General features: G+C 37.3%; 1 protein-coding gene across 1 annotated transcript; it reads right to left on the bottom strand.

Annotated features, from left to right (window-relative positions):
* Positions 1-8860: 8860 nt before the first annotated feature.
* Positions 8861-10069, bottom strand: LOC145076304 (serine/threonine-protein kinase SAPK9-like). Its single transcript, XM_079022231.1, has 3 exons — positions 10062-10069; positions 9854-9950; positions 8861-9145 (listed from the first exon to the last, which is right to left on the bottom strand). The coding sequence occupies exons 1-3, from the start codon at positions 10067-10069 to the stop codon at positions 8861-8863; spliced, it is 390 nt and encodes a 129-aa protein (XP_078878357.1).
* Positions 10070-12563: the final 2494 nt, after the last annotated feature.

Below are 12563 nucleotides of genomic sequence, written 5' to 3'. Positions count from 1 at the left end.
TTTTGAACTTGGTGCTCATTAGGTATTTTTTAATTGAGTGTGTTCACTAGGTATTTTTGAACTAAGTGTGTTCACTATATATTTTTGAACTAATTGTGTTCACTAGGTATTTGAACTGAGTGTGTTCACTATGTATTTTTGAACTAAGTGTGTTCACTAGTTATTTTTGAGCTAAGTGTTTACCAGATGTTTTGGACTACGTGTTCACCTATTGTAATCTATAAACCTTGGTAACGATTCACTTTGTACCTATTCCTTAGGATAATCCTTAGGAATAAATGAACGATGAATAGCTGATTCTTAGGGTAGATCCTTAAGAGTAAAGAAGATAATGGGGATGGGTAATTGGGTTGATTAATTGTTTGAAGATTAAACATAATTATATTATTGTGGGTTGAAAACCCTATGTACTCACCATGTTTCCCAACCCGACCCACTCAGTTTATTTGTATCATAGGTGTTGATATGAAGTCACATTACACTAAGAGATTAAAGGAGATATAAACCACTTGTGATAATGAATGTAAGTTATGTTTATGCTTATGTTTCTCTATTGACGATGACATCCCAATGTTTTAAATAAATAAAAATACATTTCTTCGGAAATGCTTTGGTAACGAATTTATCATGTTTCACTGGGAACAAATTCCAAACATTTTTATTAAAAAGAGGTATACTGATTTTTTTAAAGCATAAACAAAATCGGACTTTTCTAGCCGTGAAAATGAGGATGTCACACTTTCCCCCATCCTTTTGATTTTTAGGCTGGTGTTTATCCTCATCAAATTTTTCCCTGAGCTCTTTGGCTATGTCAACTATGTTTCCAATTAGTTGTTTCTCCTCGATCTCCCACTTCAATACCGTAAATTTGTTGCTATCATGAGTTTTGCTTTTATAGTATTCGCAGAACTTGGTCTTGTCCATGCTCTTCTTCACTGGGGTCTTGTTGATTGCATGGACGTCGTTGTAACCATTCATGTTGTCATCTTTGTTGAACGGCCGACACATCCTGGACATGTGTCTGGAGTGGCGATTGTGTCTCTATTGGTTGCCATCTTGTCTCTCTTGTTGGGCTGAGCTCGGCCGGGACGTTGCTTCCTCCTGTTTGATGTATGTGTTGGCTACAGCTTTGAGATTGGCCTCCTTTCGCTCTTCCCCTTCGATCTGTTTCATGTATTTTTCCACATGGAACTTGAGTTCGTCCATGGATCTAGGAGATGTTCCTTGCATCTTCCTCGATAGGGGTCCAGGAACCGGGCCTTGACCAAAGGCGTCTGTCACCAGGAAATCTTCATGTCCTGGAAAATTCAAGGTAGCTAGCATGAATCGATCGTAATAGTCATAGATTCACTCTCCTTCTTTTTTTTACACGTTATCACAGAGTTGGCGTCCCCTTTTCCTTTCCTCAACTGCATGAAGTTGTTGAGGAAAAGGTATTTCAGCTGCTCAAAACTCGAGATACTGCCTGGCCTTAGAGACTTGACCCACTTGCATGCGTTCCCTGTTAAGGTGCAGGGGAAATAAGGGCAGGTGAAGCAACGAACCATCTTAAGAGATGTTATCATCCACTCATAGTTGTCGATGTGGTCGTCTGGTTATGTAGTTCAGTCGTTCTTGGGCATGTTTGGTATCATCGCAGTGTGGGGGATCTTGTATTGCAATAGTTCGTGGCTGAAATTGGAGCTTTCACTTCGCATGGGGTTGTCCGTGTACGAGTATGACATACTACCATAAGCCATGAGTTGCTGCATCTGGTAGGGGCTCGTGTACATCTGGTTATGCATGGCCGCCGGTGAGATGTACGATTGATACGGCTGCAGGTTTGGCGTCAATCCAAATTGTTGGATTGTGTATTGCCCTGCTAGGGGAGCCATATATGGGCTCCTTCATGTGTACTGATGCGTGTATGGATTGAACAATTGGGCGACTGCCATTTAAAGGGGTTGAATTCCGATGCTGCTGAGAACTGAATGTCGGATCCATAAGAATTGGATCCCAGATTGATCGAGGTCTGCACGCTTGTGACTTGTGGCTAAGACAGTGTAGGGGTTGAACCTGGGGTCTGCTGTACAATCGGGTTCAAGATTGGTGGTTGTTGTACGAATAATGGTATGTGAGGCAAGCCTGCCATGGTGGCGTGTGGGTAGACCATTGGGGGATATTATGGTTGTGGTTGAATATTGTGAGGGATCCAGGTTCCGGTGCCCGAAGTGTGTGGAAGCGATTGTTGCTAGAAAGCAGGTACCTCTATTTGTTGTGTTGCAGTAATCTATGGAGTTGTGGTTATGATTGCTGCTTGTGGCGGTGGGTCGACTGTTGGATGCTATAGACTGGCTTTGTAGGCTGCCGTCCTTTCATCTGTAGAGCTGGACGGTGCTTGTGAAGCTAGCGTGCGATTTGAAGTGTGCTCTTCTTGAACAGAAGTTTGCCCTCCATCTAATGGTTGCATTGGACACAACGGACTTCTCTCTGCTGTTCCAGATGCCACTGGGATTTCGCCTGCCATCGCTGATCTTTGGGTTTGCTTTGTGGATGTATCGTTCTGGAGATACGCCCAAATGGCGCCAAATGTTGTGATATATCAGAGAGGGTTGGATTGAGATTATAGATGAGTTCTAAGCAGGTTTCTTCTCCCGATATCACAGTATAAAAGAGAAAGATGATCGTTAGTCGACATTTGGGAGGAATTCCCGAGACGAAGCTCCAGTGATCAAGTTAGAATGAGATCTGAGTGAAATAAGAGTAAATTACAGGAAAAAGAGTTTCGTCCCCTTATTCGTGAGGAAGAACGATCCTTTTGTACCTGTTTAAGAGGCGTGTGTCCCTTAACTGATTATGTTAAGCATTCCCTCGTGAGGTGCAACGTGGCGGACCCGTATTGGAGGATCCTTTGTGACGTCTTTTTGCCTCATCCCCTCATTGGCTAGATTGGGGGGGGGGGGGGTCTTTTGATATTATGAGGATCATGCCTATCGCGAGATAAGAAAGTGGGACTTACTTATTGGTCCTACGTTTGTTGGGGTGTTATTCCTTGTAGAAGAGGTTAAGGTGCGGCTCTGCACCTTAACCGCCATATCAGTGAACATCGCATTGGCGAAGGCCCGACCTTGGCCTCAGACTAGGTCCGACCGGGTTCTGACCAGGCCGAGATTGGAGATGGTTTGATTTCTCCTTTTTTGACGTTTTCCTTAAGGGATACGTTAACACAACTGACCCACCATCTTCCCGCTACCGCTCCCTTGCTAGCAAGAACAGTGTTTGAACCCTACAACTTTCCCCTGGGTAACTGCTGGTCCTACCAGAACAAATGATGAAATCACTGAATCCTAGCGATACTGGAGAACTAACTCGCTGAATCCTGACCAAAGATTTTCCACACCAAAACCCCTGAATCGATCTTGACCAAACCCAAAATAACAATCAAACATATAGGAACCCTCTACACAAGATACAACCCCTCAATGAACCACTAATGATTCATGGAATGCAAAAGACATGAAATAATTCCTGAAGATATAAACCAACGGTAACAGAGAAATAACCCGAAGATAACGCTTACCCAAATCAATATAAAATTCCAAGCAACAAGAAAACTGATAACAATCAAAGAAAAGCAAAACACAACATACCCGCAATATCACCTGCTGGAGCACTCGCCTCTCCCGGTCCGACACTGAAATAACTGGATAATCTTTGCTAGAGATTCAACCCCACCCTCATGGCTATCAGAAATTCGCAAAATAGTCAGAGCAGATGCACTCATTGCTCCTCCCCTCATCCTCGGACATACTCCCCCTCTTCCCTAGGTGCTCCAAATCGATCTCCTTCTCTCGGGCCCTAGAAATAATAACATTCTGGGTCTTACACCCTAAATACTCTCAAAATCCCTGATATCATCCCATGACATAGCATCAACAACATCATTTCTTATCTTACGACCAATCTCATCCCGCCAATCTCGCGCCCTGACCTTCAATAGGAAGGAATCATATATGACTTTTGCCTCCTCGAGCAGAAACTCATCCTGCACGCGGTAGCCACATATGCTAACCACCTCCTACAGGCAACGAGGAATCTCTCCCCTTAAAATGCAGGAGTTCCAAATGCACGAAACTCACAAAAATGAAGGCGTGTGAGCCCCAACGATAGCCATAACCTCAGTATGGAACGCTCCCAAGAGCTCATCCAAGATCTCCAGAAACCCCTCCTTGTCCGAACCAAAGACCACAAGAGTCTTCTCCAAAACACCACGGGTAATCTCCGATGAGATGAATTCCTGCATCTGCTCGCCCTTTCGCTCAGTACTTGCACCTGAGCCGGAACTAGAACCTGAAACTTCTCCCTGTGCACTCATAACCAAACTGAAATACCATCATGCAAAAGATCATAACATAATCAAGAACCCTTTCCCCCAAGCTTCTTATATTCTCCAAGACTTTCCCTGATTCGAGTATGTCACATGTGCTTTCAGTAGTACGGGCCCAATACTACCTTCCACACCTATCCATACTTTCCTCAAGAATCATCTTGAATCCTTCGAGTCACCTTCACAAACTGATGCACTAAAGCTCACTAAACAACACAACTACAACCATTGCAGCACTCCCAAGGCTCATATAGGTTCCCAACCTTACTATGCCATCAGCTGCTGAAGAACTCTTCATAATGCCAATCATCCACCTCATGAATACCTTCTTATTCACTTAGTAGCTGGCTCCCATCATCCAAGAGTTCCACAAAGCACAAAGCAAGCAGTATTCATGTAGTAACACTCCAATCCATAAAACTGTAGTAGAACATTCAACCCACACACTACTACTTATGATAGAAATTCCACCCTTACTGTGCATGCAGTTATACACAAAACATGATCAAATAGACTAACGAATAACAGACTCTACCCTAGAACGACCACCAATCAAAGAACAGGAATAAGGCCAAGTCAATTATTCTAGGGCTATAAGATCCTAACCTTATACAATTTTTAAAGCATACACTTAGCAATTACTTATTCCAATAGATATTCCATGTCAACATAGCATCCAATACACCCAATGCGAGAAGGTATCGCATATCAGGCCAAACTACCTATAACTAATTAACACTAGCATGCAATTTTACCAGCTCATACGATATACATACAAAGGCATCTTTCCTAGCATTCTATCATGCAAGAACTGAGCAGATCCTTAGCCCTTACTACCATGTAGATAACATATTCATAATCAAATCATAACATATAACTTGTATGGTATTACGGGAAAACTTACTTGAGCTCGGCTGGTTACATGCACCACACCCTTCTCTGTGAATGCACCACACCTTTCTTATGCTAGAAATTCCACACTTACTTTGACTACGACAACCCACATGGTTGGCTGCCATGGTGGTCTTCTTGTTCTTCGACCAACAACACACGCCAAACATATTGAAACAAGCACCCACACACCAGAAAACACACCCAATCGAAACACTAACCTCACCGACGGAGGAGGATAGCAGTCCGAAGGAATGGCGATAAGGCGGTTCCGGCACCAACCACCGATGCTAGCGGCGGAGATACAACAACAGAAAGAAATGGAGAAGAAGGAGTGACCGGAACAACAACAACGATATCCACAACGTCCAATGATGGCTTTGTCTTCAACGGAAGTGGCGCGGCGGCTGTCGCCAATGGCCCATGGTGGCGACGAAGTTGATGGCGGTGGATGGAGATGAGAAACCGATAACACTTAAAGGTCTCCCAACAATCCCTTGTTCATCTTGGTATCTTCTGTCGTAGAGGAGAAGGTGTCGCCGGTCAGAAAGGGTCCACCGGTGGTCTTTGTTGATCGGAACAACAAGAGAATGGGGTGGTGGCGGCTAGAGTACACCAAGTAGCGGCTGGAGTACACCAAGTAGCGGCTGATCTTATGAAAACTAGGTTTAGGGTTTCGGTCTCATGCAAGAAAACGAGAGGGTGGGACGCTAGGTTAAATCATGTCTCCCTGAAACTTAATTCCATTTTAACACTTTAGCCCCTACCATCAAAATCCCTTTCAATTTGCATCTGATATTTACCAAACAGCCCTTGCTTCCTAAAATCTTTTCATCACAAGTCCATATATTACCAATTGACCCCCATAAATCAAAAATTATAACCTTTAAACCCCATCGTGAACATCCCGATAAATTAATACAACTTTAGGGCTAGGATAAAATAAAAAATAAAGATACATCTCGGGGTTTTAGGGCTATTATTTATTGTTTTATTTAATTATAAATTCATTTAATTTTATTTATTTATTTTAAACGGAATGTTACATTGATTATATAGTAGTAAAACATAATAAATTGATAAATTATTTTTTTGTGTTTAGAAAATTCTTCTAATACATATAATGAGGAAATAACTTAGCCAGACCTCTTTATTCAAGTCAATACACAAGAAGAAAATAGTTTATCAAAAATTTATTATTTAAATTATTAAGTGTTTTTAAGACTCCTATTCAAACATTTAAAATGCTAATTATCGGTCTTTGTTCAAGTAATAAGTAATAACTTAATGATATTCATTATATTCGTTCTCCACTTGCCAACTTTTGTCACGATTAACTACCCTACGTTTGGAAATATAAGAGGTTGATGGCTATCATTAAATAAAAAGAAATATTGCATAATACATAATGTAATATCCCATTTTCACTTTATAGTATAAACAATCAGTCACGTAAATAGAAGTCTTTGATAGAAGACTATTTAGAATAAATAGTCTTGATGAAAATCGTAATAATCGCAAAACCGGGAGCGTGTGTATAGAGAACGTCCAAATCAGAATTCATAAGAGAAGTTCTATTTTTTAGAAGTTTCAGTGTAGCGGTGTATGACGTAGAAAATGAAGTAGAGATCGGTCGATTGTTAAGAAAAACAATCTAAAAGAGAGTAGAAGATCTCGTCCATATGATTCCATCGATATAAAGATGGTCGAGAAAGAAATTCATATGAGAGAGTTATGATTTTCGTTCGGAGACTGTTAAAAATATAACTTTATAAATAAAGAAAAAATTAGCCGTCAGTCTAAATGAAAGTTGTAGATCTCGTCAATAGCTACACGTGGATATAAAACCCATTGAAAACGAAACTCATATAGAGAAGATATGAATTTTTGTATAAACTGAAAACTCTTGTGTGCAACCGCACGCACGGACAACATGTGCATCATGCATTGACACTCCACCAGATTTCTGCCACATGTCACCACCTAGACGACGCCATGTCATCATTTTCAACCAATTGCACGACGCACACCAAAAAATATGCTATAAATAGGCGACAATTTTCATTCATTTCTCACATCTCCTTTCCTATAGAACCTCTCTGGAACTCTCTCATACTCTTAGTCCCTTTACTTTATAGTTTCCGGCTACTTTAGGAAGGCCCTGGAGCGTCTGAGGTATAGAGCTTTCGGATCAGAGCTTTGCCCTCATAATTATTGATTTTTCACTAGGATCCCTGTAAGTTAAGCTGCGGTTTATGTGTAACTTATATCTATATTCCTAGTCAATTTTATGGATTTATAAATAATATTTATTAGTAATTCAAGTTATAATGCTGATTGATCTCTGTAAGTGAGAGGTTTATAGAATGGTGATGTTGGCTTGGTTGTTGGATTTCAGAAAGGCTATATATCGAAATGAACCTGCTTCCCAACTGTCTAGCCTAACTGATCCTTAATTGATAGAACTCCTGGTATTCATTGGGATTAATGAAAGATCTAGCTTTCATTACCAGGTCATCATATAAGTTAATAGGTTAAAGTTTTATAGGTTAATACTCGTTCAGTGTGTTACCCATCAACCGGATTGCTAGTATGATTCACCAAGATAACTATCAATCTTCTGAGTCATTGTCAAGGTGAGTTATCTCACTATACTATGCATTACAATACATGTCCATGTATGTTAGGGTAGAGAACTAATAAAGTATAACTGATAGAATAGTCTATATGTGCTTATGTGTAAATTGGTAAAGTAGGAAGTATGAACGTGTCTGTATTAGTAGTTACTAAAGTACAGTCTCTATATGTGAAATTGTTGTGATATTAGACTTTGGGGATAATGGTGAAATGATTAAAGAGGCCTGGGGCCCATAGACCCATGTGTTGATGAAATGGAAAGTAGGTCGTAAATACACATAGACCCGTATTGACGAAATTACATGTAGGTCGTAAGTACACATAGACCCATGTTGATGAAAGGACATGTAGGCCGTAAGTACACATCTACCCGTGTTGACGAAATGTCATGTGGTATGTAAGTAAACGTAGACTTGTACTAAAGATGAAATGAATGGGCCGTAAGTCTAAAATACATATATTATTGGCAGATAGAGAGCCATTGTTTGTATGCAGGTATATGTATTGTAGTATATGACATTTTGGGCCGTAAGTCTAAATCCTCTTGCCCCTCATTCTTTGAGAATCAGAAAGATCTTTTTCAAGTTTGAATTTTTTTCATTTAAATTGAAAAAAAGATAAAATTTTTATATATCCTAATCAATTATGTCCTATTTAACGTAATGAAAAAATAAATGATGTAATTTACAGTCAGAAAAAACTTCTCCCTTTAATATCTGACTATTTAAAAATTTTCCTTTAGTTATATTCTCTTGTCTACTGTTATTCAAAAAACTATGAACTAAACACAATGTAGAACACGAATGAAACAAAATATTATACCAAAATCCAATCTTTAAAGTCAAAACTTTATTACATATAGTAATATGTGATCATATATAAATATCAAAAATCTGAGACACAAACTACACAAACTTGGTATATTTTCAGAACACATTTTTGTGAGAAAGAGAAAAAGAAAGATGTTTAGATTTTAGCAGAGTGATCTGCACTGTAATTAATCTCATTCTCCAAGTCAAATTCATCTTCATTGGGATCCATGGACCCGCCAATCTCCGACCACCCATCTGTGGTGGTGGATACTTCTCTAGGAACCTTTGCATCTTGTATGATTTGGTTGACCTCATTAACACTTTTCAGTAATTGGTCAAAGCTCTCATTGTCATAGTTTCTTTTCTCACCTTTAACCATATACTTAGGCAAGTTCTTCATAAACGATGGATGTTTCTTGATTTCTGCTATTGTGATTCTCTTTAAAAACAATTGATCAACTTTAGTTATACAGTTTTGGACTTTCTTGTTAAGTTAAAAACCAAGCACTCATATATAATAATAACTTATTAGATTAAGTCCATTAAGTAAAAAGAAACAAAATATGAGAAAGGAGTTAACTTGGAGGGGTTTTCCACAAAGATATGAGAAAGAAGGTGTCTACAATCAACAAAAATACACACATAATCTGGTATGGAGTATTGGAAGCTCACCATTCTTCGCCAAATAAATAACACAAAACCATCAAATCAAGATCATAAGAAATGAGTTTGACCTTTTGAAAGTCAAATGTAAGAATCTCCAAACTTCCAATTCTAAAATCTTTTGGGAAAGGTGTCATAAACGTTTTGAGCTTAAACGGTAAACAAGACAAAAAGCTATTTGATGAATATGTGATCGGATTCACTTCGATTTTGAAACCTAAAAGTGTTAGAATTGACCTGAAAGTCAAATATATCACAACTACTCACCAAAAAAGTAACTGACTTTTGGAAGTAAAAAGCAAGAATCTTCAAGCATCAAATTCAAGTTAAATGATTTGAATTTTTTGGGAAACATAACATAATATTTTTGAACTTATAAGATAAAAAAATTCAAAGTAATTATTTCTTTAATTTTTTAACAAATCAATTCCAATTTCGAAATCTAAATGTGTTAGATTTGACTCAAAATTTAAAGAAATCTCACCCCAATTGTTTTACAAAAACTCATAGGATCTTCATAGTCATCAAAAGGGTCAGCCTCAACCAACATAACATATAGTGTCACACACACGACCGAAAATCTACAATATAACACAAACAAGATTCACAATTTCATTATAATAAAAGAATGGAGACTTTAATTGAGCAATAAAATTATATTCAAGGAATTAAGCACGAAAAACAAAAAATACCTTCCCATCATATTCTATCCTAGATATAGTTAATTTGGTGTTCCAACAGTAGATTTCGTTTGTAACGCCCACGAATTCGGGCTAGATGTTTTAAGGATGATATCTTTTATATATATCTATATATATATATATATATATATATATATATATATATATATATATATATATATATATATATATATATATTGTTTTATCGAATAATTAAATCCTCGAATAGGATAATCATAAATAAATAAGAATAATGCATACACGATCCGAGTTATATAAATTATATTTATATATTGCGTATATGTTTTATAGGCAAATATTATGGGCTGATAAGATATGTATAAAACATTATTATTATAAATTTAATGGGCAAATATTATGGGCTGATAAGATTTGTATAAAACATTATTATTATAAATTTAACAAGTTACGTTAAATAAACATTTAAAAATAAAAGACTATTTAGAATAAATGGTCTTGATGAAATTCGTAGTAATCGAATTATGAAAGTGTGCATATAAAGCTTGGATAATAGGTAACATTATATTAAGGGTAATGTAATCTTGTCTGGTTATACACTAAGGCTCATAGAAAATGATTAGTTCAATTAAGTTTGGATAATTGGTAACATTATATTAAAGGTATGTGTGAGATCGGAACGGAGAGTAGAACTTTGTTCAATGACATTGATATTTGGTAGGGTAAACTTTGTATTCAAGAGTGTTATATTAGTAATCCCCTTCATTTTCAGACAACCAAATATGGCATGTCTGTTCTAGACAACTTGAAATGGCGTGTCTAGTCTAGACAACTAGAAATGGTGTATGTTTTAGACAACCAAAAAGGGTGTGTCTGTATTAGACATCCAAAAATGGTGTGTCTATATTAGGAAGTAGTCGGATGCCTGATCATCCGCCGAAGTAGAATGACAGACCCTAACTAAAACTAGTCTTGTGGTGTTAATGAATTATACTAATCCAAATATGATTTTATGTCCATTTGATGTACTCCATCCCCCTTACGGTTGCCTTTATTGTCTTCCACTTGTTGCCAAGGACTCCCCAAAGCAGTACAGTCAACTCATTGCCTATAGTGTTCCATCGGGATAGATCTCAAGATCATTGTATTATGATCAGTGTGTGAGGATCGATGGGATGGGTAAATAAGGTTAAGACGTCTTATATATATATATATATATATATATATATATATATATATATATGATATATTGTTAGATAATAGTTGGTTTTTCATGTTATTGATTATGGATTAATATCATAATAACATTGGGGGATTGGAAACCCTATGTTTCTCACAAAGTTTCCCAACTTGACCCACTCAATTTATATATGCATTACAGGCAACAATGTTAAGATTGTAGAAGACTTGAACATGATGATGTGTGATTGAAGAGAGGACCTACAATAGTGTTTAGAAATGTTAGGTCTTTAGACTGTAACATATGTTGTGTATCGATTATGACATCCTTAGATTTTTGACATTTTTAAACAACAATTGTATTTGAAATGTTGTAATATACTAAGATTTCTACAAATAAAGATATTATGAATTTTTAAGTGTAAATAATTGTTTTTTAGTTCAAGAAAATTAAGGATGTCATGTTGGTATTAGAGCATTAGTTTAAGTGAACAAGGATATGTGAGGTTTTCTAGACTTAAACTTAGATTGCTAAGTAACGATGGTGAGATGTGTTGGATTAGTGTCTAAGTCCATAACTATTTTGGTATGTACTTGACTCGATTATGAGCATGGTCCTTTTGGGTTGCCTTCACCATAGCAACTTGTAGGATGAATTATGGAGAGATAGGATTAATTATGATTTATTAATATATTATGAGAATAATATATTAAAGGAGAAATCATATTGTTTAATTAATATATTGGTCAAGAATTAATTGAGAATTAATTTTGTGGTCAAAAGAGATTAATTAAACTTAGGGGATTGGAATTGTAATTATATGACAATTGTATTTGGGCTATGGATCACCTTTGAATATAGGTTGGACGAATTCTATGGGAAGCCCGTAAGGAATTTGTGCAAGGGATGTTATAAAAGGAGTCCATGGGCTGCTTAGGGCTTAAGCAATCAGATTAGGGTTTCCTTGTTGAAAACCATAATAGCCTAACTATATAAGGACCCCCTAAGGCCCCAAAAACGTGTTGAATGAATCCCTTAGGGTTTCTGGATGTTTTTGTGCCTATCCTTCTCCTCCTTCTTCATCCTTATTGCTTGTGGTGTTTGTGACTCCATTAGAGGTGCAACACTTGAGGCACTAATCTTTCTGAAGCGAATTACAAGAAGGAATAGATTGTTATTGCTACATAACAATCAAAGGTAATATCTAGATCCTAATTTCGATTATAGTATATTAGATCTTGGGTTTATGAGCTTTGGATAACTTGCTTGTACAATTAGATAAACCTAGATCCAAAGTTTTAGGGTTTTGCATATACACCATAGGATTGATGTAGTGCTCATAACCCATCAAGATG

The sequence above is a fragment of the Lactuca serriola genome, chromosome 9 (assembly GCF_051521515.1).
Source record: "Lactuca serriola cultivar US96UC23 chromosome 9, Lser_US96UC23_V15, whole genome shotgun sequence".
Classification (NCBI taxonomy): Eukaryota; Viridiplantae; Streptophyta; class Magnoliopsida; order Asterales; family Asteraceae; genus Lactuca; species Lactuca serriola.
The sequence above is the reverse complement of the archived record's forward strand: the minus strand, read 5'-3'. Positions and strand labels throughout refer to the sequence as shown.